Raw genomic sequence first — 20,177 nt, 5'->3', positions numbered from 1 at the left:
TTCGTGCTGAGGTGGCACAGAGAGTGTGTTCACTCTCTTAGAGGCATGTGAGATACGGAAAAAGGTATTAAAATATGATTAATATGGACACGTGTTCATTTTTAATTGAACATTTTATAATTAATTAGTAGAGATAGTTAATTAACTTTAAAACTTAAATTGATATTTTTTAATAAAATTTCTTTTTTCTTTATGAAATAGAGTCAAATTTTATCATTTTTCACAATAATTTAAATTGTCAAAGAATTCTTTTCAGTGTTTTAAATTAATTTGTATAGTATCGAGAGAATTTTTTTCTTTTTCATTTTTTACTCAAATACATTACTCGAAATTCGCTGATGAGAAAAAAATTGCATATTAGGAATTTAATTTAGGCAACATATAAAAGAGCATAATTTAAATTAGAGTTTTTTTTTAAAAAATAATTACAAATAAATAATTTAACTATCATCCCCTCCTCAATTATCCATGTCATACCCCTACTCCTACCCCTACAACCAGCCCTCACCCGCCCCACCCACACCCCCACTCTTGCCCACCGCTTTAGTTCTCCAACAATATGACATCCCATCCCTACCCCAACCCAACCTCCATGCCGCTTCAGTTCTCCATCAATAACACCCTCCCTCCTTCTCATCCCTTCTCACTTCAATCAGAAAAAAATGACCCCAATTTTGAATTCTTCTCGAATTAGAGTTAAAAATTTAGGTAGTTTCTTCAAAGGAGATTTTGGACCATGTTTTATGAAATTTATTTGGATTGAAAGAAAAATAAAATTGATAGTAGATATTGAATCCTGTGGTAGAGATGGGATAAATTTGGTGGTGGGTTATAATTTTCATGGTGATTGTTAAGAGTTTTAATGGTTTAAATAAGTGGGTTTAGTGGTTATGGACTAAGTGTTGATAATGAAGAAGAAGGAATCAAATGACATGGAGTTTTTTTTTTATATAGATCTGATCATTTATTGACGTGACGCTGACATAATGATGACTTGGAGGCGAGTGTAAAACACCTCCCATCATGTGAGTGACTATATAGGTTTTAGGTTGTGTTAAGAGTGCGTTTATTACACTTAAAAATAATTCAGGGGGTAATAGGACTCATGTATAGTTAAAGTGTGTCGTTGGGATTTCGCGTATTGTTGAGGGGATACTTGTACATTTTTCCTTTTTGTTTTGTAATGTTATATTTTCAGTTTAATTTGTTTTAGTATTATTGACTTGATATTTCACATTAAATATAAGTTATTTTTTTATAATATATATTAAGAATATATCTTTATTAATTAATATATTTTCATAAAACAATTTATATCTCAAATATTCAATTCAGTATCATTTATAAACGCTCTTAATTGTCATCTAATATTAAATTTTTTATTATTAATGTTACAATTGCACTTATGCAACTAAATAGTACATTTGTAAGTACAAATAAGTCATTATGATTACTAGGGTAATACTGATTCCAATTCCAATTATGTGGTGATTTCCAAACACACCCTTAATTTCATGACCCTTGACACCTTTTGGTGAGGTGTTACTCAATTTTCTGGCATAAGTTATAAAATAGTGTGTGGTGCCCCTCAGAGTCCAAACTGGAGAAGCTAAGAGAAGATAGCGGAGACCCAAGATAGTGTTTTCATCTTCGGCAATGGAAGTTGTGGGATATGGCCATTCTTCTAATTCTCTCAGACCCTCACACCCACTTTCTCTCTTCAACTTCAGACCAACCTTCAGCTCGGCTACTTTTATTTCCTTCAAGAACCAGCCCATTAAGTGTTTGCAAGGTAAGTTTCTCTATTGAAGACACAAGATTTTCTGCTATTTGTTATTCTGCCACTCAATTGCTTTTATTTGAACCTTTTTTGTTTCATATAATTTTAATTTGTAAACAAGGAACGAAAATGGGAATCCCATTTTGAGGTGAAGAAGACAAATCCGGTCATAGGTTTCCTTTTATTGATAAAGGGATCTTATTTCATTCATTATTTATTTCCGCCATTGAAAAATGGGGATTTATACCCTTGGGGGTGGCCCACTGCTTTGGGCTTAGACTTTTATGTTGGAAGTGTCAAGTTCGAAACCCCTTTCTAGCGAAAGCAAGGGGGTAGCGGGATTTATCCTTCTGCTTTACTGATATAAAGTTTGATAGGGTGTTCAAAATTAAATGATTAACATTTTTCTTTTCTGTTTTAAAGATTCCCAGTTCAGACTTAAAACAAAATAGTAATACAGGTGATGTCTAACAAATGATAACAACCATAGGAGTAAATATTACAACCAAACAAACCACCCTGAATGATTGAAACTTGGTCTTGATCCTCTCAATTGACTCTTAGTCAAATGCGTTGATAGGACCCGAGTCTCTGGCCCAAATGTTTTCCTCTCAGGAGTCACTTGGTCTGCCGCATAAGAGAAACAATCAGGGTCATAAATTTTGTATTGAATTTATCAAGTATTTGGTTGTGCTTTCAAAATAGAATTAATTGCTTTCCATTAATAGTCTCCCTTGGGATGAAAGATCAGAGCCGGATCAGGAATTTAAAGAAGGCGGGTGCACCATTGCCTCTTAAGTTCAATGGGATTTGTATTTGCTTGGTCTGATCAATTTTGAATCAATTTTACTTTTGACACTTTTTAAGTTAATTCCGTTCAATTGTTTGGTTTTAATCCTTTTAAGATAAAGCAGTGTTCATTTACTCTGTTCAGTTTGCACTATACATGGGAAGATTACCAAATGCTTGGTGAAAGCAATGTTGTGAAAGGCAATCACTTTTTCGCAAATGGCGAGAGGTGAGGTGACCCTTCATCGCCTTTTAGCTTTATGGCTAGGCGATCTTCAAAAGGCGATGCCATGGCGAGAAAGGCGCCGCCTTTGGTATTTTCTTAAATAAAGATGACCAATTTAGGATTTTATAAGTTAAAGGGTAATTTTAGGGTTTTCTTTTCGAATTTGCACAGTTGCACTCTTTGACTGCGACTCAAACCAGTCGACTCGACTTCTCTTGTGACCAACCAAACTTTTCCGGCAACTCCAAAGTCCAACCAATACGTATTTCTTCTTTTCTTATTCTAATTTCTTCTTCTTTTCTTCATCAACTGTTTCTTTTCCTTCTTCTCCAGACTTCAGATTTACTTCTACCTCTATTTCTTTCTCACTGTTTTGACTTCTGTTCTATTTTTATTTTTCACTTCAAGTCTGAATTGTGTATTGTACTCAACAGGAAGCGTCACAGCCACCCCCGATATCGATTTGCAATATTAGTTTGAGAAAAACATACTTGCCCCATTAGCATGCATATAACGGAGCAACCAACCCCCTTCAACATCTCTCATAATGTGTTCCACGCTGTTGAAAGCTAGATCCACATGAGGTGTGTAATGCATAGCTAAAAAACGCCAGTCACTATCTGAATGACTAAACAAATACCCGCTAACGAACCGAACCCCCACCAATAACTAAGATTGCTCGGGGTTGGATAATCTATCAAATGCTGATTAAGTTTGGAGGATATAGGTTGTTTAAGAAGAGAGAGCCGTTGGTTCCTTATAGTCATTTCTTTTTTTCTCTTTTCTATCGTGACAACTCTTGTTCCCCCACCTTTTAGCGTTTTGGGGCCTACTATGTATTAAAATGTGAGTACTCTTTCTTCCACCTCCGAAGGATGGAGGGGGTATACAACGAAAAAAGCGTCGAAGGGGTCGGATCACCCTGGGTTACTGAAGAGTCGTCCGACTTCTCGGTGACCGAATAAGAGAGGTTTTTACCGCTTTCTCTTCTCTCCAGCACTCTCAGACTGATCATCTTGCTGCAACAAAGCAAGCTTAGGAATGAATCTAATGGAAATTTAGGTCTAATGGAAATTTAGGTCTCTGTCCGCTTGGAAGATTATTCTTTCCTCCTCGGCTTCTAGACTTTTAGTATGTACTATCTATTTTCAGTTTTTGAATTGAAATATTTGCTAATATGTTATTGCTGTTGATATTTTGATTATTTATATATGCAATTAATTTTTTTTTTTGGTATTAATTGGAGCTGCACTTCAAAAAGGGGAGTGCCCTGCCGCTCGCCTCACCTTGTGGCGAGGTAGACCCTGGTCGCCTTTCACCGTCCAAAACACTGGGTGAAAGATTGATGAATTTTCTTTTTGATGAAGTAGTTGTTATATTGATGACATCAAAAAGATCCAGTAACAATACAAAAGAGAATAGGGATGGATCCTACATACAAAAACCTACCGATAGTTCATTGAGCCATTTCCCTAAGAAAGCAAAAAAGGGTTGGTTGTTAAGCCAAAAACAGAGAGCTAATGAAATCTACAAAAGGGATGACATCATTTACATGGGCTAAATTACTCCAGCTGAAGATCTCATCACACATTTAGATTTCAAAGAAGAGTCTCATAAAACATTTGTGATTCCTTTCTGTCCAATACTCTAACAAATGCATGTTGTTATCAACTGTTAGATTCTCCTGATACACCAAAAACTGACAGGAACATGTTCCACAAATCTGTAGCAATTGAACAATACAAAAAAAGGTATTGACTATTTCTAAACTATGCTGGCACATAAAACATCTGTTTGTTACCTGAAACTTCTTTCTGCAGAGATTTTCTTGTATCAAGAGTGCTTTTCTAATGGCTGTCCATGTAAAGATATGATTTTTTGTGGGTGCTTTTGTTCTCCAAATCAGCTTTCAAGGCTAGTTTTTAGTCCCTTCATTTTGTGCACACAATTTACTATAACCTGCTTTCACTGAGTATGACTCCTTACTAGAACTGCCCCGTCTTAGTCATTCACTTGTTTGGGATTAACAATGATGTCTTTTAGAATTCTGTAAAGATTAAAGATCTTTCCAAGTTCCTAGTCTTGCAAATATCTCCTGAGGTGAGTGTTCCATGAGTTCCCTGCTCTATTTGAGCTATAGAGGAATCAGGGTCCACTGCTAACTGCTAGAGGCTCGGATGAGAATCCTTCAGGGGTTGGTTGTGAAGCCATTCGTCTTCGAGAAGCTCACTAGGTTCCTGTTTGCAACTGTGGAAGAGACATCAAGGAAGAAATCATCTCTAAGCTTGTTAATGTATTTCCAAGTGCCAACACCACGAGGGGATCTGTTTTTCCTAGTGCACCAATGGTTTTGCTTCCCATGTTTGGTAGTTACCAGTTACCACCTCTTCCAAAGACTTGTAGTTTCATGACCATAACTCCACCACCATTTTATTAACAAGTTGGTGTTGTGTTTAGATTAGTCTTTGTCTCTCTGATACCCAGACATCCTAGAGTTTTTGGCTGACCTTTGACCATTTCAACAGATGAAGTTTATGTCCTTCACTATTGCCTTTCCATAGGAAGGATCTTCTTACCTTGTTTAGTTGCTTCTGAACCTTTGAGGACATGGGAAAAAGGAACATAATATAGGTAGTGATATTGTCTAGAACAATGTTGATTAGACTCAACATTCTGATGGGTGAGGTATTGCATTTACCATGTGGCCAATTTTTTCTCCACCCTTTTACAACTCCATTCCTTATTGTTGATGCTTCGTATTTTGCTCACAGTGGTAGGCCTAGGTAGGTTGTTGGGCTCAAGTGCAGCAAAACCAAGTACAAAGAAGAAGAATTTGCTAGTCTTGGTGGATAGAGTTACCTGGTACCGTACCTCTTGCTGGTTGGAGGTGACAGATATCTCGTGAAACTAGTCGAGGTGAGAGAAAGCTGGCCCAGACACCACATCATCAAAAAAGAAAAAAAAACAATGTAGGAACAAGAACAACAAAATAGTGCGATAATAGCAACACACTAAACAACATACGATGATAGATACAAAAACAAGAAGTACAATGACAAACACCAAGCCTAAACCCTCGAAAAAAACAACCCTCCACTACCCAGTTTTAAGATCAAAAATGTCAAAATGCAGCTTTTACTATCATTCAGCACATAATTGAAGCAACAAATCATCAATTAAGAAATCACAGGCTTGAAAGAAACACACAACAATCAATAAACATAAGGCAGAGGTTTACAATATTTCAGTTACACACCTAAACATAGTCAATAGCACATGTTTTAAGGTCAACTTGATTTCTTATCTGCTGTAAAGACCATCAAGGTGTCACAATTTTGACGGTCCTCCTACGAGAATCTCTTAAATAGTGGTATTAGTCCTTTGGGACTCAACCTGCTGAGAAATAGTGTAGGTGTGAAAGTTGTGATGTGGAACGTCGGTGGTATTTACCAAATTGAGAGAGTTCAATTTTACCTAGAGTTATAGCAACACAACAAGGCCATAAGTAAGGAACTGTAGAAGTCTTTTTTGGAATCAATTCTATGGCATCTGTGAGAAATTTAGATGTCCAAAGTGAAATCGACCCAAGATACTGAAGCGGACCTAGAAGTTGCAGGTTTTGAAGTCTCTTCTCTTCCCACCTGATCGATCTTCGCTAGTTCTTCATTGTTCGTGACTGTTAGAATAGAATAGGAAAACACAATCCTACACAAACTAGGAATAGTTTATAGTCTCCTATTTGGTAAGGAATTGTATTATATAGTGTCTATAAATAGGGCTCTCTATGTAATTATTACAACAACAATTCAATAATATTCTTTCCTTATATTTCTCACATGGTATCAGAGCATTGGTGAGAAGAAAAAAAAAGAAGTCAGAATCCGGTGACTATCAACGGTTGGTTTGCATTGTTGTCTCGTTTTAAAAGTGTAGTGCGACAACCCACACCACCATGAGGTGCGGAACACTCAGGCGAGCAAACCCCAGTGAGCTCCTCTGAGTTTCATCGAGTCACGCGCCCTCATGCGCTGCCAGGAGTTCCAGGGTCGCGTCACCACGCGCATCACGTGCTGGCGCGTGCGACACTTTTTGGCCAGTCTTTTCGACCAATTTTTTTTCATTGAGGTCGCCTCTCCATTCGAGGCAGACTGTATATTTATTTTCTTATTCCGACCAGTTTCGGGCAGTCAGACCTAATTTTCGGCGACTGTACCCTTTTTTTTTCCAGATTCTGACCAGCCTTATTTTTTTTTTCCTCTCTTTAAATTCATAATATGTCTTTAGGGATTGATATTTTTGGCTCCAAGAATATAGGTAGTTCAAGTGCTATGATCACTTTAGAACCATTAATGGGAAGCTCAAACTATTTAGCCTGGGCTTCCTCGGTTAAGTTATGGTGCAAGGGGCAAGGTGTTCATGATCACTTAACCAACAATACTTGTGTGGTAGATGAAAAGGCAAAGGCTAGTGAGACAGATAATCACGTCAAAGCACAATGGGGGAAGGTTGATGCTCAATTATGTAGTCTCCTATGGCGATCTATCGATTCCAAGTTGATGCCCTTGTTTCGCTCATCCCAAACATGTTATTCAATTTCGAAAAAGGCTCGTGCTTTATATACTAATGATATATCTCGATTCTATGATGTGATATCTAGAATGACTAGCTTAAAGAAACAAGAATCCGATATGTCTACTTACTTGGGTCAGGTACAATCAGTCATGGAGGAATTTGACACGTTGATGCCAATCACTACAAATGTGGACAAACAACAAGAACACAGACAAACGTTGTTTCTAGTTCTTACACTTGCTGGACTCTCTACTGACCATAATTCAGTGCGTGATCAAATTTTAGCTAGTCCTACAATTCCTACAGTTGATGAATTATTCTCTCGTCTACTTCGTATTGCCGCGCCTCCCAGCCACAAAGTAGTTTCATCACTGACCTTTGATTCCTCTGCTCTCGCATCTCAAACCATAGAAAAATGAGTTTATCAATCTATGGAGAATCGACGAGGAGGAGGTCGTCTTGGAAAACCTTGATCCAAGTGTAGTTATTGTCATAAGTCTGGATACACTTGTGACATATGCCATAATTTGCATGGTCCACCACCCAGTTATGATCCTGTTACACTAAAGGAATATAATGAGTTCCTTCGTAATCGTGCAAGTAAGCATACATCTTCAGCATTTGTTGCTCCGCCTGATCGACCATCCCATAATGCTCATATTGCTCAATCAGAATATGATGAGTTCCTTCAATATCGAGCAAGTAAGCAAACGTCTCCACAAGTAGTTCGGTTGTTCAACATGATGTTGCTGTTGCGGGTAATTCTTTTGCTTGTGTTTCACAGTCTAATACTCATGGATCATGGGTCATAGACTCGGGCGCTTTTGATCATGTTTCTGGTAACAAATCACTTCTGTCAGATATTGTTTATTCATAATCTCTTCCTGCTATTACTTTGGCCAATGGGATACAAACAAAACCAAAAGGGGTTGGAAAAGCCACACCCTTATCTTCTGTCACTCTAGACTCTGTTCTTTATGTCCCTGGTTCCCCTTTTAATCTGGCATCTGTTAGTCGTTTGACACGTGCCCTACATTGTGGCATAACCTTTTTTGATGATTTTTTTCTCATGCAGGACCGCAGTACGGGACAGATGATTGGCACAGGACATGAATCACAAGGCCTTTACTATCTTACCTCTTCAAATTCCTTCACAGCATGCTCTGTTACAGATCCTCCGGACCTCATTCACAAACGTTTGGGACATCCGAGTCTATCTAAACTGCAACAGATGGTGCCTAGTTTATCTAGTTTGTCCAAATTAGATTGTGAGTCGTGTCAACTTGGGAAACACACTCGTGCCACATTTTCACATGGTACTGAGGGTCGTTCAGAGTCTATTTTTTCATTAGTTAATTATGATGTTTGGGGTCCTATTAGAGTCAGTTCCACCTTAGGATTTCGTTATTTTGTTAGTTTCATTGATGATTATTCGAAATGTACTTGGGTTTTCTTAATGAAAGATCGTTCTGAGTTATTTTCTATATTCAAAAGTTTCTTTGCTGAAATAAAAAATCAGTTTGGTGTTTCTATTCGTACTTTTCGTAGTGATAATGCCTTAGAATACTTATCATCCCAGTTTCAGGAGTTTATGTCTCACCAAAGAATTATTCACCAAACATCTTGTCCATACACTCCTCAACAAAATGGTGTAGCGAAAAGAAAGAATAGGCATCTCATTGAGACTGCTTGCACTCTCCTCATTGAATCCTATGTTCCACTGCGTTTTTGGGGTGATGCAGTCCTTTCATCTTGTTATTTAAATAATAGAATGCCCTTATCTTCTATTTCGAACCAGGTTCTACATTCCATACTATATCCACAGTCACATCTCTATTCTATCCCGCCTCGTGTATTTGGGAGCACATGCTTTGTTCATAACTTAGCCCCAAGAAAAGATAAATTAGCCCCTCGTGCTCTTAAATGTGTCTTTCTTGGTTAATCTCGAGTTCAAAAAGGGTATCGTTGCTATTCACGGGATCTCCGCCGATATTTTATGTCTGCCGATGTAACATTTTTTGAATCTCAACCTTACTACACATCTTCTGATCATCTTGATATCTCTGAGGTCTTACCCATACCTCAGGTCTTACCTGTACCGACTTTTGAGGGACCTACGGTATCTTCTCCATCTCCAGTTATAGTGCCACCACTCCTAATTTATCATCGACGTCCACGTCCAGCAATAGTCTCAAATGATTCATGTCATGCGCCAGACCCTGCTCCCACTATGGCCTTGCCCCCTGCTAGCCAATCGATTACACTTCAAAAAGGTATACGATCTACTCGAAATACTAATCCCCATTATACTTTCTTGAGTTATCATCGTTTATCTTCACCCCATTATGCCTTTGTATCATCTTTGTCCTCTATTTCCATCCCTAAGACTACAGGAGAAGCACTTTCTCATTCTGGATGGAGGCAGGCTATGATTGATGAGATGTCTGCTTTACATTCGAGTGGTACTTGGGAGCTTGTCTCCCTTCCTACAGGTAAGTCTACTGTTGGTTGTCGTTGGGTTTATGCGGTCAAAATTGGTCCAGATGGTCAAGTCGATCGGCTTAAGGGTTGCCTTGTTGCTAAAGGGTATACTCAGATATTTGGGCTAGATTATAGTGACACTTTTGCTCCTGTGGCCAAAATAGCATCAGTCCGTCTTTTTCTATCTATGGCTGCCGTTCGTCATTGGCCTCTTCATCAGTTAGACATTAAGAATGCTTTTCTGCATGGTGATCTTGAGGAAGAAGTCTATATGGAGCAACCACCTGGTTTTGTTGCTCAGGGGGAGTCTAGAAGCCTTGTATGTCGATTGCGTCGGTCACTATATGGTCTGAAACAATCTCCTCGAGCTTAGTTTGGAAAGTTCAGCACAGTAATTCAGAAGTTTGGCATGACTCGTAGTGGCGCTGATCACTCTGTGTTTTATCGGCATTCAACACCAAATCTGTGTATTTATTTGGTTGTTTACGTTGATGATATCGTTATCACCGGCAATGATCAAGTTGGTATCGCTAATTTAAAGCAGTATCTCTTTCAGCATTTTCAAACTAAAGACCTTGGCAGATTGAAGTATTTTCTTGGTATTGAGGTTGCTCAGTCTAGATCAGGTATTGTTATTTCTCAACTCAAGTATGCTTTAGACATTCTTGAGGAGACAGGAATGATGGGATGTAAACCCATTGACACTCTTATGGATCCGAATGTTAAACTCCTTCCAGGACAGGGGGAGCAACTCAGTAATCCTAAAAGGTATAGACGGTTGGTTGGAAAGTTGAATTACCTCACTGTGACTAGACCGGACATCTCTTTTCCTGTGAGTGTTGTAAGTCAGTTTATAACTTCTCCTTGTGATAGCCATTGGGATGCAGTTGTTCGTATTCTGCGATATATAAAGTCAGCTTCTGGTAAAGGACTACTTTTCGAGGATCAAGGCCATGAGCATATCACCGGATATACAGACGCTGATTGGGCAGGATCACCCTTTGATAGAAGTTCTACATCCAGATATTGTGTTTTAGTTGGAGGTAATTTGGTGTCATGGAAGAGTAAGAAACAAAGTGTGGTTGCTCAATCCAGTGCAGAAGCAGAATATCGAGCAATGGCTGTAGCAACTTGTGAGCTAGTTTGGATCAAACAGTTGCTTGGAGAACTGAAGTTTGGAGAAACCGGTCATATGGAACTTGTGTGTGATAATCAAGTGGCCCTTCATATCGCATCAAATCCAGTGTTTCATGAGAGGACTAAGCACATTGAGATTGATTGTCACTTAGTAAGAGAAAAGATACTCTTAGGAGATATTGTTACCAAATTTGTGAAGTCAAATGATCAACTTGCAGATATCTTCACCAAGTCTCTTATCGGTCCTCGTATTAATTACATTCGTAACAAGCTAGGTACATATAATTTGTGTGCACCAGCTTGAGGGGGAGTGTTAGAATAGAATAGGAAAACACAATCCTACACAAACTAGGAATAGTTTATAATCTCCTATTTGGTAAGGAATTGTATTATATAGTGTCTATAAATAGGGCTCTCTATGTAATTATTACAACAACAATTCAATAATATTCTTTCCTTATATTTCTCACAGTGACCATTTGTTTTTGTTTGAATCTTCCATCGGCATTCTTAGTTGCCGAAAGGTTCTATATTGGAAGTGATGGTTTGTCTACTTTCCTAATGGAGGCTTTATCTGATTTTGTTTGACTTTGTGTTTGTTTTTTTATTTTTGGATTGGGCTTGTGTTTTGGGCCTAATCCTTGTTTCTTTTGGACCATGGTTTCTGTTTCTTTTTAATAAAAAGTGGTTATGGTCACTCCATTTGATTTATGTTTTTAAAAAAACAACGGCTTCTCGCGGATTTTGTATCTGTGAGGGAAGACCAAAAAACTTTCTTGATTATAATTGTTAGAATAAGAATATGTATATACAATCCTACTAAGGATAGGAATAGAAGCCCCCAAGGCCTAGCTCAAGTGGCAAAAGGTGGAGGATTTGTGGCTTAGGTTGCAGGTTCAAGCCATACACCATGCAAAGCGAAGCCCGGTACTTAAGTGGAGAAGGGTAAGGGGCGGGTCCATTATCCACCGAGTTTAGAAGGCTGTGATTGGTCCAAAGGGCGGGTCATAGACGGATTTCTCAGTTATCAAAAAAAGAAAAGAAAAAAAGAATAGGAATAGAAATAGTAATAGAAATAGGAATAGTAAATAGTATCCTACTTGGTAAAGGATTGTATTAATGTCTATAAATAGGGTCTCTATGTAATAATGTAGATATAACAATTCATTAATATTCTTCTCCTGTATTTCTCACATGGTATCAGCGCTTCTACGATCTTGGTAGAGAATCAAAGAGCTTCTGCTGCTGACGGGCGGCTATGACCCATATATGCCGTCCGTCTGGCCAATGATTATGTTACCAAAAGTAGGGCCAATAATATATGCATGAACCCCATATTCAGGGGAAGAAAACTCGGTTAGACCGGTCACTGTGCATCAATTTCTAGTGACTATCTACGATTGTTTTGTGTCATCCCCATATCCATCAGTATTTCTGTAGCACTGTGTTATCTTTCTGGTGACTACTTTTTCATATTTAATTTATGTAGGCACTGTGCCATCCTTCTGGTGACTACTTTTTCATATTTAATTTTGTTAAAGAATGACAAAAGTCCCACATCGGTGGTTAATGAGATGGGTGGACTTCTTATAAGGCTTGGGCAATCTTCCTCCCTTTGAGCTAGCTTTTGGGGTGTGAGTTAGGTCTAAGACCTAATTTAACATGGTATCAGAGCAGGGCCCGTCTCACCCGATGTTGGGGCCCCCAAAATCAAAATTGCCCATGCACCAGATGCTAAGCACTGGGCGTGAGGTGGGGTGTTAAAGAATGACAAAAGTCCCACATCGGTGGTTAATGAGATGGGTGGACTTCTTATAAGGCTTGGGCAATCCTCCTCCCTTTGAGCTAGCTTTTGGGGTGTGAGTTAGGTCTAAGACCTAATTTAACAAATTTGTGTAGCATCGCGCCATCCTTTCGGTGGTTATTTTTTTTTTCGTATCTAATTTGCGTAGCACTGTGCATCTCTCCAGACTACTTTTCATATTTAATTTGCATAGTATCGTGGATTTGTCTGAACTACTTTCTCATGTCTGAGTTGTATAGCACTATGTGTCTTTTTGGTGACTCAGATTTGATTTGTGTAGTGCCATTCGTCTTTTTGGTGACTCTTCAAATTTGATTTGCGTAGGGTTGTGCCATCATTCCGACCCTACCCATATAGTTTCTCTTTTTTAGTAGGGTCGTGCCATCATTCCGACCCTACCCATATTATTTCTCTTTTTCAATAGGGTCGTGCCGTCAATCCAACCTTTCCTATATAATTTCTATTTCTCAGTAGGGTCGTGTCATTATTCCAACCCTACCCATATAATTTATTTCTCAAATTGTGGCCACTTTTAGCCATCAAATCTAGTAGTCTGGCGCATGGGCATTTTTCAGCCAGTTTTATGATTTACACAAAAAAGAAAAAGAGGTGATCTTGAGGAAGAAGTCTGTATGGAGCAACCACCTGGTTTTGTTGCTAAGGGGGGGTCTGGTAGCCTTGTATGTCTATTGTGTAAGTCACTCTATGGTTTGAAACAATCTTCTCAAGCTTGATTTGGGAAGTTCAACACTGCAATTCAAGAATTTATTACTCTGTGTTTTATCAACATTATGCATCAAATCCAGCATTTCATGAGAAGACCAAACAAATTGAGATTGACTAGCATTATGCATCAAATCCAGTATTTCATGAGAAGACTAAGCACGTTGAGATTGACTGTCAATTTTGTGAAGACAAGTGATCAACTTGAAGATATCTCCCCAAGCCCCTCATCTGTCCTCGTATTAATTACATTTGTAACAAGCTATGCACATATGACTTGTATGCACTAGCTTGAGGGGGAGTGTTAGAATAAGAATAGGTATATACAATCCTAGTTAGAATAGGAATAGGAATAGGAATAGTAATAGTAATAGAAATGGTAATAGTAAATAGTATCCTACTTGGTAAAGGATTGTATTATAGTATCTATAAATAGGGTCTCTATGTAATAATGTAGATACAACAATTTAATAATATTCTTCTCCTATATTTTTGACAATAATTTTAAGAAAAAAGGTGTGAAGTTGCAAGTTCTATATTAGCATATAGGTGACTGCACCATATTCCGCATCATTTAGGACCAACCATTCATTGAATTTTTTTCCCTTTACAATCGTCGAATTGAGTAATATCTTTGGAAGCCAGATAAAACTAAGCTAGTTTGCATTGACATAAGCTACAAGATTAAGATGATGGAGATGGTTTGCCCTTGCAGTCCCAGCAAAAGATGGTTTGCCCTTGCAGTCCCAGCAAATAATCTTATGTTAATCACTTTTTTATTTATTTATGAAATTGGTAAAAAAGAATTTGAAAGTGATTGATGTTAATCACTTATTTTAGTTAAATGCTTGAAGGTAATGCTGATGAATAAGAATGAAGAGAGACCCCAGGTTTAAGACGATGCAACCAATGATATATTCAATCATACGACTACACTCGTTAAAATGAGGGTGATGGTTATGATGATATTAGCCTGATTACAATTTTAGTTTGACCATCTGGTAGCTGCTGATGAATTTGAGAAGATTTGTCCTTAATTTCTGTGTGGTGTAAAAGAGCCATTATATGGTTGCAAATTTGACAGTTTTGATGTTTTGTCTAGTCTATATGGTATACTGCCCTGTAATCTTTTCATCCTCCGAGTAATTAAATATTGAGTGGCATATATTCCTTGTAAGCTCAATCAGATTTTTTTTTTTTTACTAGAATTCAATTAGAAACGGTAACCCAAGAGTGTTTCACTTCCTCCACTAGCCATGCCAATTATTATGGCCTTGTTAATGTTGCTAAATCTTTGTGCTAATGGCAGTGAGAGCAGTAGCTTCTCCTGCTGGATTTGATGAAATGGTTTCTGGGACCGAGCGTAAGTATTACATGCTAGGTGGTAAAGGAGGAGTTGGGAAGACAAGTTGTGCTGCTTCACTTGCTGTAAAATTTGCAAATAATGGTCATCCCACTTTAGTAGTTTCAACTGATCCTGCACATTCCTTAAGTGATTCTTTTGCCCAGGTATAAGATAGTGTTTTTTTTTTTATTGCATTTCAGGCAGTTCTCTGAATTACTTTTTCCTTTTTGGACTTTTTTCTTGTGTGACAAGATTCATTCAGTCTGCATGTTCTGACTGTAGGATTTGGCTGGCGGGACTCTAGTTCCAGTTGAAGGCCCGTATTCTCCATTATTTGCCCTTGAGGTTGTGAAAAGCCTCTTCCTACTTGTATTTGGTGATATCCAACGTTGAATCAATAACCCAGTATTGCAATGTTCTCCTCGCTGGAGGCCAGGGATGGGGGTGTCTGGGGATTTGGTACTAAATTAAACAGTGTCATGTTTAAGGCTCATTTTGAATACTATTGTCAATATGTCAGTTGAATCCTGAAAAGGCCAAGGAAGAATTTCGAAGTGCAACCCAGATAAGTGGAGGATCTGGTATCAAAGACTTTATGGACGGTATGGGCCTTGGAGTGCTTGCTGAACAGGTAGAATTCTTTTCCCTAAATTAAATCAAATCTCTGTGAGTTCTCTTCTTTAATAAGAGTGATAAAAGTGGGAAATAAGTCTTTTAGCTAGCCACATAAAGCTTAGGTTTGCACTTACGAGAAGTAATGAAATTGAAGTCCTTTTCTTTTTTGTTTGATTCTCTCTGCCACTTGCGTGTTCAGTTTTGACCTTCGATTTTCTTGACCAAAATGGAGTTGATTTCACTTGTTTCACTACTAACTTATTCCTCTTCTTGCGTGTGCAAGCTTGGGGAACTAAAGCTTGGAGAACTGCTGGATACACCCCCTCCTGGTCTAGATGAAGCCATTGCAATTTCAAAGGTGCCATAACTTTTTATACTTAAAGTTTGTGGTCATATTTCCCATCAAAAGTGTTAATGTTTTCCTTCAACCTAACTGGCTACAGATCTTCTTGCCAGGTTATGCAATTCCTTGATTCGCAGGAATATAATATGTTTACTCGTATAGTGTTTGACACAGCCCCGACGGTGAGAATGGCATGATATGTCCGTTAAACTATGTTTTGGTAAGACATTCCTAATAGTTATTGTTTCCTCTCAGGGACATACTCTACGGCTCTTGTCCTTGCCAGACTTCTTGGATAAATCAATTGGAAAGATTTTGAAGGTAGCAGATCTGTTCAATTCCATATCTGCTTTTGATTGGAAAAGAAAATTTCAGGAATGCAAAAACATGATATGGACGGATTTTCTCTTTAGGCAACATCTTTCTTCTGTCATGTACTTATTGATCAGTTGTTCTGTTGTGTGAAAAAAGTGAATGATATTGGGAAGGTATACTAATGCTTAGGGAAGGTATAATAATGCTCAAGGAATGCAGAAAGACCTTCATTTGTTGTGCTTAAAGCTTCTCATCATCATTCCCTGTATTGTGTTCCCAGTGTGCAACTACTTGGTTCCTTGGTTATGCTTTACAAATTGTTTTCTGCTTAAAATTTCTCTTCCTTAATGAAGGCAACTTTTTGGCTTATGGTTCTTAGTTGGACAGCTAGTTTCTTTCTGCAACAGAAGGAAGGCTCTGGAATTCCTTTTCTCTTCCAACTGCCTGTTATCATATATTCATATTTAAAGTATTCTTGACCTGGTTTAACTCTGTAATCTACTTTTGTTCTACTCTGGATAAACTCTTTTTCAGTTGAGACAGAAGATAGCTTCTGCCACTTCAGCAATAAAGTCTGTCTTTGGCCAGGAAGGATCGCCCAAGCCAGATGCTGTAAGCTTTACATAGTTAGGAATATGTACTGCTGGGTATTCATGTGCATAATCTTGTCAATCTCACATATTTTGCATGTGTGCAGGCAGATAAATTGGAGCGGTTAAGGGAGAGGATGATAAAAGTAAGAGAGCTTTTTCGTGACACAACCTCAACAGAATTTATCATAGTAACAATCCCCACGGTAATATTTTCTGTCTGGTGTTGTGCATGTTTTCCTAAATCTGCCTGATTAGGATCTGTTAGTATAAGGCAGAAACCACTGTATACGGGGTAACTTCTAAGAGGGGGAGAAATCACCTATAGTGTGTTTTGTTTCTGCTAAGATTTGAACCGTGGTCTCCAAGGTTTGCATCACACAACTATTATATTTGTCTCACATTTGAGCTTAAATTAAAAATTTTAAAAACTGAAGTGTACTTCTTGAAATATCAGATTCAATGAATTCTTTTAGCTATTGGTATGTTTTGTTTCATTTTTTCGAATCCAAAAGGATTTCAAGGCAAAGAGGCTAAATTCCTGTACAGAGTAGAACTAACTAAACTCTAAACTACCCCACCTAGAAAATAAAAACCTACTCCCTAGTTAATTGTCAACTACATCAAGTCTTAAAGTTCAGAAAAATTGCCTGAACCTAACATTTTGGATTACGAGAAGTTTGCAAATAGAAAATGTTAGAGAAATACAATTAGTGTAGACTTTTATAGTGCTAAATACCTTGGTTTTGTTGCCATATGAAAAATAGTGATCTGCTTGTTGACTCGTGGTTCTCACTCTGTTTCCGGTGGGAGTCACCATGTGCCCTTCAGGTTATGGCAATTAGCGAATCGTCCAGGTTGTGTGCTTCCTTAAAGATGGAAGATGTTCCTGTCAAGAGGCTTATTGCTAATCAGATCCTCCCGCCATCAGCCTCAGATTGCAAGTTCTGCGCAATGAAAAGAAAGGTTTGACCATCTTATTCCCATCTCAAATCTTTTTTTAATGAAGTGAGAAGTGTATTATAACAAAGTGTCCAGAGGATGCAAGATTTACAAAAGTAGGGTAGTTAGCTCTAGAAAGGGAAAAAATAAAATCTATCATAATACAAGAGAGCTGAAAATATGTTTACACAAAGACCCTATTTATACAATATAATCCAATCCTTTACCAAGTAGTATACTATATACTATTTCTATTCCTATTCTAAGTAGGATTGTATATTCCTATTCTGATTCTAACACTCCCCCTCAAGCTGGTGCATACAAATCATATGTACCTAGCTTGTTACAAATGTAATTAATACGAGGACCGGTGAGGGACTTGGTGAAGATTAATGCAAGTTGATCACTTAATTTCAATTTTTTTTTTAACAATATCTCCTGAGAGCAGAGGCAAACCTAGGATTTAAAGATTTTGGGTGTACCAATATGAGCTCTAAGTAAAACTTAAAATAAAAACAACAAAAAAGGGTTTTAGCTGGATTTGAACTCTGGTCTCAAGGGTGATTCCTCTGGCTTATACCAGCAACAAAAGACACTCCTATGCTCCTTATGGGTACACTGATAATTATATCCTAGTTTATGTCAGTTTCTCAAGCTAGATATACATATATACACATGATTTTTTCCGAAGTTAGTGGGTGCATGTGCACCCCCCAACTTTGTATGTGGGTTCGCCTCTGCTGGAGAGTATCTTTTCTCTGACAAAGTGACAATCAATCTCAATGTGCTTAGTTCTGTCATGAAACAGAGTTTGATGTGACATGAAAGGCCGCTTGATTATCACACACAAGTTCCATATAACCGGTTTCTCCAAATTTTAGTTCTCTCATCTCTCAGCAACTGTTTGATGCTTTGCTCAGCTCAGCTCCTAGAGATTTAGGTGAACCAGGTTCATTAATATTGCTGACCTATTCTATCCCTCTTGTCAACTTCATATCTTGTTCGAGTTCTTGTTTTGTGACCCATGTGATCCCCTTTCAACCAAATTCTTTTAAAGGTCTTGCGATGGTTATCATCATAGCTCTGTGTGATCCCAATTTCAACATCATCATCATTATCCTGTGCTCCTCTCTCCTTCAGGCTGTCAGATTCATCAAAATTTACATGAACACTTTCGTCAACATATGAGGTCCTCTAGTTGTATACCTTGTAAGCTTTATTATGTGATGAATATCCAATAAAGATTCCTTCGTTACTTGTTGCATCAAACTTTCCTAGAGCTTGTTCCATTGTTGTGGAAAAAACACTTGCTCCCAAAAGCTACAAGATGAGTAAAATTTGGCTTGATTCCCTTTAGAAGTTCCTAGGGAGTCTTCTTTAGCAAAGGTCTATCATGCATTTGTTGATGATATAGCATGCAATGTTCACAACTTCAGCACAAAATTACTTTGGAAGATTACTTGCTGTGAACATAGTTTTTTCCATGTCTTCCAAGGTCCTGTTCTTCCTTGAACAACACCATCTTGCTGTGGAGTTTTAGGTTCTCAGAAGTTTTGATTGATCCCCATGATGTCCACAATATTCTAGAAAACTAGCATTCTCAATTCAGTACTATGGTTAGATATGATGCTAGCCACTTGAACATTCAACTTCCTTTGCAGCTCCTTCACAGATATTGAGAATAGATTGAATGTTTCATCCTTGGAGACAAGAAACAATGTCCATGTGAACTTGGAATAATTGTTAACAATCACAAACATGTATCTCTTACTCCCTCTGTTTTGAACCCTCATAGGTCTACATATCTATGTTTAACAGCTCTAGTGGTCGGGTTGTACTTACCATCTTCTTTGATTTGAATGAGGACTTGACATGTTTTCCTCCGGCACGTGCATCACACACCTTTTCTTCATAACATGGATTTTGGCAACCCAAGAACCAAGTCCTTGATATCAACTTGTTGAGTTGAGAGAAGCTTGCATGTCCTAGCCTTTTGTGCCATAATAGCGAGTCATTCTCATGTGCACCTTAGTTTATAGCTTAATTCCTCAACGGAGCCATGACGTCAACTGTATATACATTTTGGTGTCTTCCTCCTCAAAGAACCAGGTTCTTGGTTTTGGAACTTGTAACAGACTAACAGTACAGTCATCTGAGGTGAATACAACCTGGTTCCCTTTATCACACATCCGTGACACACTCAATAGGCTGTGCTTTAATGCTTTGACATGATGTATATTCTCAATTGCATGGGAGTGGGATTTTTCAATTTTTCCAATCCTAATGATGTCTTTTTTTGCTTTCCAAATTCCACTCTCTCCTTGATAGGCTTCTAGTGAAAGAAAAATTTCCTTTTCTCTTGTCATGTGTCTAGAACAAGCACTACCGGCATATCACATGCTTCTGTTTTCACTCACCGTAGCCTTTCATTCTTTATATTCAGTGGCTAAATCATATTATCAGGTTCTTCCATGGTCAGTAGGAATTGATTATCCTCTTCAACATCATCATCCTC

At 38.0% G+C, this 20,177-nt stretch overlaps 1 protein-coding gene across 2 annotated transcripts in view; it reads left to right on the top strand.

Moving 5' to 3' along the window:
- The first annotated feature begins 1,559 nt into the window (after positions 1 to 1,559).
- Positions 1,560 to 20,177, top strand: part of LOC125821030 (ATPase GET3B-like) — a 37,022-nt gene continuing 18,404 nt past the window's right edge. The window contains exons 1-10 of one of the 2 annotated variants that reach the window (XM_049500458.1): positions 1,560 to 1,792; positions 14,822 to 15,021; positions 15,140 to 15,202; positions 15,378 to 15,488; positions 15,756 to 15,830; positions 15,929 to 15,997; positions 16,071 to 16,136; positions 16,665 to 16,742; positions 16,828 to 16,926; positions 17,552 to 17,686. In XM_049500458.1, coding sequence (XP_049356415.1) covers positions 1,657 to 1,792; positions 14,822 to 15,021; positions 15,140 to 15,202; positions 15,378 to 15,488; positions 15,756 to 15,830; positions 15,929 to 15,997; positions 16,071 to 16,136; positions 16,665 to 16,742; positions 16,828 to 16,926; positions 17,552 to 17,686 — 1,032 coding nt within the window. In that variant the 5' untranslated portion in view covers positions 1,560 to 1,656. The remainder of the gene's footprint in view (positions 1,793 to 14,821; positions 15,022 to 15,139; positions 15,203 to 15,377; positions 15,489 to 15,755; positions 15,831 to 15,928; positions 15,998 to 16,070; positions 16,137 to 16,664; positions 16,743 to 16,827; positions 16,927 to 17,551; positions 17,687 to 20,177) is intronic. The other variant, XM_049500459.1, reaches the window with a different exon arrangement.

The sequence above is a fragment of the Solanum verrucosum genome, unplaced genomic scaffold, assembly GCF_900185275.1.
Source record: "Solanum verrucosum unplaced genomic scaffold, falcon-dt-bn FXZP01000050.1, whole genome shotgun sequence".
In the NCBI taxonomy this organism is placed as follows: domain Eukaryota; kingdom Viridiplantae; phylum Streptophyta; class Magnoliopsida; order Solanales; family Solanaceae; genus Solanum; species Solanum verrucosum.
This window is presented reverse-complemented; position numbering and strand designations above follow the sequence as displayed.